Consider the following 5,148-nt stretch of genomic DNA (forward strand, 5'->3'; position numbering starts at 1 on the left):
TAGTAAATTCCCAGGCGTTGCATCCCTAGCAGAGCCTTTTTTTCTTTCCTTTCAGCTCTTTATTTTGCCCATGTTCCCGTCTACGGTAGAGCTGCAGGAAGAGAACAGTGAATTCGCACATTCTTCACCTGTATCGGCCAGTTGTTCACATGTTGCCATTTTGCACTTTTCTCTCTTCTTCCTCCTCTCCCGCTTCTCTCTGTCCCTCACAAGAACACATGGACGTGTATGTGTGTGTTAGTTTCCTGATGAGCCGTTTCGGAGTAGGTCGCAGACACAGCACTCCTCCCTGATGTCCCTCAGTGAGTGGAGCTGGGCAGATCATCAGTTACCTGACGGGGACATTCTCCTGCACGACTCATTCGTCACCCTGGTCAAGTTTAACCTCGATGCCGTTCTGTTTCTCACACACCTGTTGCAGGAAGGGGAGCCCCTTCCAGGGCCCGAGCGTGGGCTCTTGTCTACCACTCGGAAATGAATCTTCCGAGGAGACACATGTGCTGACAAAGCGAGAGACTTCACTGGGAAGGGGCGCCAGGCGGAGAGCAGCAGGGTGTGGGGCCCCAGGAGAACTGCCCTGCCACGTGGCTCCGCAGCCTCGGGTTTCGCGGTGATGGGATCAGTTTCCACGCTGTCTCCCGTGGGGCATGCATTGCTCAGCCAAGATGGATGCCAGCGAGAAGGAGGTGGGAGGTGGAAGGACACGTGGTGTCTCCTTTTGACCTTTCCCGAACTCCTCCGGTTGGTGGCGGCTTAGTTCCTTACCAGGACTTCCTGTCGTAAAATAACTCACACAGATGGTTACTCTGGTGCCTAGCCAGAGTCGCGGTTTCAGTGTGCGTCCCCTAACACACCCATAGTAAAATTTCCCCCAGTTGTTCCAATAAGGCTCTGTTTAGCATTGAGCAAAGCAAGAGAGCCCTGGAGATGCTACAAAGGGGGTGTCTGATGGTTACAGTCAAGGAGCCGGTGGGTGGGTTCGCCTGGAAGCGGGGCCTGTGAGGAACGATCTCCTAGAGGAGGTTACCCTTGAGCTGTTTCTCATTTAGACAAGGCAGGAGGGAGGGCAGGCAAACGAGACAGGACTGAACGTGTGTGTGTGTGTGTGTGTGTGTGTGTGTGTGCATGCACATTTGTGAGGGGAAGGCTGGAGGCAGAAAATGAGGGATAATGTGAGACTGGAGAAGGTGAGGGACACCCTGGCCTTTGTCTCTTGCAGAGAGTTTAGAAAGACGAGTCCAGCTGTGGCGTGGATAAGAAGTGGGCGTGACAGCTGGAAAGGAGGGTGGGTTAGGGAGGGTCAGCTGTGCTTTTCCAGAAACGGGGCACCGGAAGTGTCCGTTCTTAGTCACCAACGGCTCCCTCCCCTCTGCATGTTAATGCCAGGTTTGGTTTTGTTCTTCCGGCTGTGCTGGGTCTCTGTTGAGGTGTGTGGGCTCCTCTAGTTATGGCTCATGGGTTCAGTTGCTCCGCAGAAGATGGGATCTTTGTTCCTAGACCAGGGGTTGAACCCAAGTCCCCTGTGTTGGAAAGCAGATGCTCAAACACTGGAGCACCAGGGAAGTCCCCCGTCTGCATATTAATGACAGTTTGGGGCTGGTGGATTGCCTTGTCATCCTGGAAAGAGTAAAATGGACTGGAAGGTGGGGCTCTCATCCCACCCTTTCCCCTGGGCCGCTTCCTGACCCCCTCGGCCATAATCAGGGACAGGAGAAGGGGTGGCCCAGCCATCCATTCTGACGTCCAGTGAACACTCACCTTGTTTGTCACTGAGGGAAAGAAGATGCTCTTATTGGGCAGAAGCAGAGAATCGTGGTGTCGGGGTGATGGACCCAACTTGGGGAGCAGTCGGGGGCCCTGGGGTTCCCTCCACACACCTTCCCTGCCTCCTCCCCTGTCTGTCCCTCACCTGTGAGAGCAGAGGGCTGACCACAGCATCCCGAAGAGGCTTTTGGGCTTTAATGATCTGCAGCTGGGGATTCTGAGTGGCGTTCTTTTTTCCATTTATTTCATTTTTTAAGAAACATTTGTTTACGTATGTGTTTATTTGGCTGTACCCGGTCTCAGTTGTGGCACAGCGGGTCTTTAGTTGTGCATGGGGGATCTAGTTCCCCCTGCATTGGGAGTGTAGAGTCTTGGCCACTGGACCACCAGGAAAGTCCCAATTTAATTTGTCTTAATCCTTCAGCTTCTGAGTTCAGAAATGCTAGCTTGGAGGAAATGTCTTAAACTCTAGCCCTTTTCCCAGGAGAGCAGAAACATCTGCATGATTCTTTGCCTTCGTGTTCAGTCTTGGGTCCCAGAGGTGGAATGGTTGACGGAGACACCTCGTCCCATGGGGGGCGGGGAGGAGGAGCCAGGCCGGGGGACCCCCTTCATGTGCAGCTCCGTCCATTGGGCTGGAGGCCTCAGTGTGGCTCAGCGCCCAACAGCCGTCCCCAGCAGAGAACCCCTTGCCTGGGTGGGAGAACAGGAGTGGAGAGGTGTGGGAGGGTCTGGAGATGGGGACCCTGGAAGCTTCTTTTCTTTTTGAAAATGTTTATGTATTTAGCTGTGCCGGCTCTTAGTTGCAGCACTCAGAATCTTTAGTTATGCATGTGGGATCTAGTTCCCTGACCAGGGATCACCCCAACCCCCCTGCATTGGGAGTGCAGAGTCTTAACCACTGGACCACCAGGGAAGTCCCTTTCTTTACTTTTTAAATTAATTTAACTTTATTGGCTGGAAGGAGGGGGAGTTCAAAGGCTGTTTAAATCCATAGCTCCCAACCTGCACAGCCTGTGTGGGAGGCGTTCCTGCGGGGACCTCGAGTGGCTCTGTTGGGGGAGGACATAAGAGACATAGTCGGGCCCCCACAGAGTGTGGGGAAGGGGGCTGAACTTGACCTCCTCCCACCCAGAGCCGTAGGAGGTGAGATCAGTGGGGTCTGAAGGCCACTCTGAGCCGGAATGTGTTTTTCCTGGTCAGCTCGAGTCCTCGGGCACCGAGCTGCTCAAATCTGTCAGGCTGTGGCTCAGAAGAAAATGAGATCTCCGTTAGTTTGTAGGGTTGTGGTTTAGATGTTTCTTCTTGCAGTTTATTAGAAAAAGGAAGCAGAAAGATACTCATAAGAAATGTAAAGACACTTCTGTCGCCAAGAGAGACGTGTGGAACATGGGGTCCTTCTGTGGCCTGTGGGCTGTGTCATGTGTTCATTCTGCGTCTGGCTCCTTTGACTTGTCACAGCTGCGCTGTCCTCTCGTTTTCAAGAGAAAGATAGAAAAGCATTAAGAAGGATACCGGCCTCTCCTTCCCGGTGGGCTGGCCTTTCCCTAGCTTATTCTGAGGTATCTGTGCTTTGCTGTTCTCGAGGCTGGCTGGCTCGTGTCCGCCTGGCTGTCTCGTGTCCGCCTGTCTCTCTAGTGTCTGCCTCGCCTCTCTCGTGCCCACCTGTCTGTCTCATGTCCGCCTGTCTCTCGTGTCTGCCTGCCTGTCTCATGCCCGCCTGTCTCTCGTGTCCGCCTGTCTCTCTCGTGTCCGCCTGTCTGTCTTGTGCCCACCTGTCTTGTGCCCACCTGTCTCTCTTGTGTCCGCCTGTCTGTCTCGTGCCTGCCTGGCTGTCTTGTACCTGCCTGGCTGTCTCATGTCCGCCTGGCTGTCTCATGTCCACCTGTCTGTCTCATGTCTGCCTGTCTCTCTCGTGTCTGCCTCGCCTGTCTCTCTTGTGTCTGCCTGGCTGTCTCATGTCTGCCTGTCTCTCTCGTGTCCGCCTGTGTCTCAGGATACCTCGCTTCCACTGTGTCTCCATCTTTCTAGAGGAACGGTCCCAGTGAGGGCTGAGCTGGGGACCCAGTCACAGGGCTGTGTGTGATATTCCCAGTTGGTGACGCTTTCGAATGGCCTGGCACCACGGATGTGGCAGAAGGACAGACTCAGCCACACAGGGAGGAGCAGAAGCCAGCGTGCGACCTTGGCCAGCCCCTTCCCTCACCCGGGCAGTTTAGGGGTCAGGACTGGTCTTCTGGCTTCGAAACCCGGTGACCCTAGGAGAGGAGGAGCCAAGTGAGATGGCGTTCCACGTCAGCACAGGCCTGTCTTGCAGCCGAGTGGGTGTGGTTACTGGCCCACAGCCGCCTTGTAGTGAGCTCACTGAGGGGTGCTAGCAGGTCGGCGTGGTGAGGGGCTACCTGTGTCCCAGAAAGTCCCTCAGCTGCTTTAGGTGGCCTAATCCCTGGGTTCTGGGCGTTTGGGTGATGGCACAGGAGGGAGCACTCAGATCCACGCTGGACCAACGAGGAGTGCCGTAGCCCCTGGTGGACGCTCCAGCCTCCTCCCTGTCCTCAGTCATGGGCCAGTGACACAGCGAGGGGACGGCCCCTCTGCCAGGCAGTTTACCAGAAGCTTTTGCTGTCAGCCCAGTCTGTTTCTTCATAGCTCATTTCTCCTGACCCAGCCCACGGAGCAGCCTCCACCCACGGCCCGTCCTGTGCGTGGTAGCCCTGTGAACACTGCTGCTAGCTGGCCTTGCCTCCAGAGACATGGGCCAAGGCCCTTTCTGTACTCATTTTCTGTCCAATCCTGGTAGGGTTTCTGTACTGCTCTTGCTATAGCAATTTCCAAACAGATTCTCTCCGTGGGTGGTGGTCTATCTGGACCCCCTCTGACATGGCAGCCCTGAGCCCCGGGATCCGGGTTTGTGGGGACACACCGAGCATTGCCCTTGGCAGTGCCCGATGGCAGGAAGAATACAAAAGAGCCCTTTGGAGCTGTTTTCTTCACGTCTCTAAATGTGGAGAGCTGGGTGTGGACCAAGGGCTGCGTATTAGCAAGGCGCTGGCCATGGAGGGAGACACAGAGGCTGTGGTTTCAGCCCAGGTGAGCAGAGTGGAAGACAGCTCAGGACGGTCTCGCCCACGAAGCTGGGTGGGCATCATGGGCGCCTCCGCAGCCATTTCCAGTTCCTCATTCTGCCGTCTGATGTGTCACGTGTGCGCACATCCAAGGAACTGGCCTTGGCGCCGGCCCTGGGGACTGTGCCTAGGGGGTGGCAGCCCCAGCTTTCGCCTGTAACCGCAGGGCTCGCTGTCTGACCTTGCCTCCTCCGGGCGCAGGTGGTGCTCCCCACGTTCATTCTGGAGAAGCGGTCCTTGCTGGAGATGTACGCAGACT

At 55.7% G+C, this 5,148-nt stretch overlaps 1 protein-coding gene across 1 annotated transcript in view; it reads left to right on the plus strand.

The window, feature by feature from the left end:
- OSBPL10 (oxysterol binding protein-like 10) overlaps window positions 1–5,148 on the plus strand; it is a 344,792-nt gene that overhangs the window by 315,063 nt on the left and 24,581 nt on the right. The window contains exon 8 of the mRNA XM_010835557.1: window positions 5,091–5,146. Coding sequence (XP_010833859.1) covers window positions 5,091–5,146 — 56 coding nt within the window. The remainder of the gene's footprint in view (window positions 1–5,090; window positions 5,147–5,148) is intronic.

Source organism: Bison bison, unplaced genomic scaffold, assembly GCF_000754665.1.
Source record: "Bison bison bison isolate TAMUID 2011002044 unplaced genomic scaffold, Bison_UMD1.0 scf7180017864043, whole genome shotgun sequence".
NCBI lineage: Eukaryota > Metazoa > Chordata > Mammalia > Artiodactyla > Bovidae > Bison > Bison bison.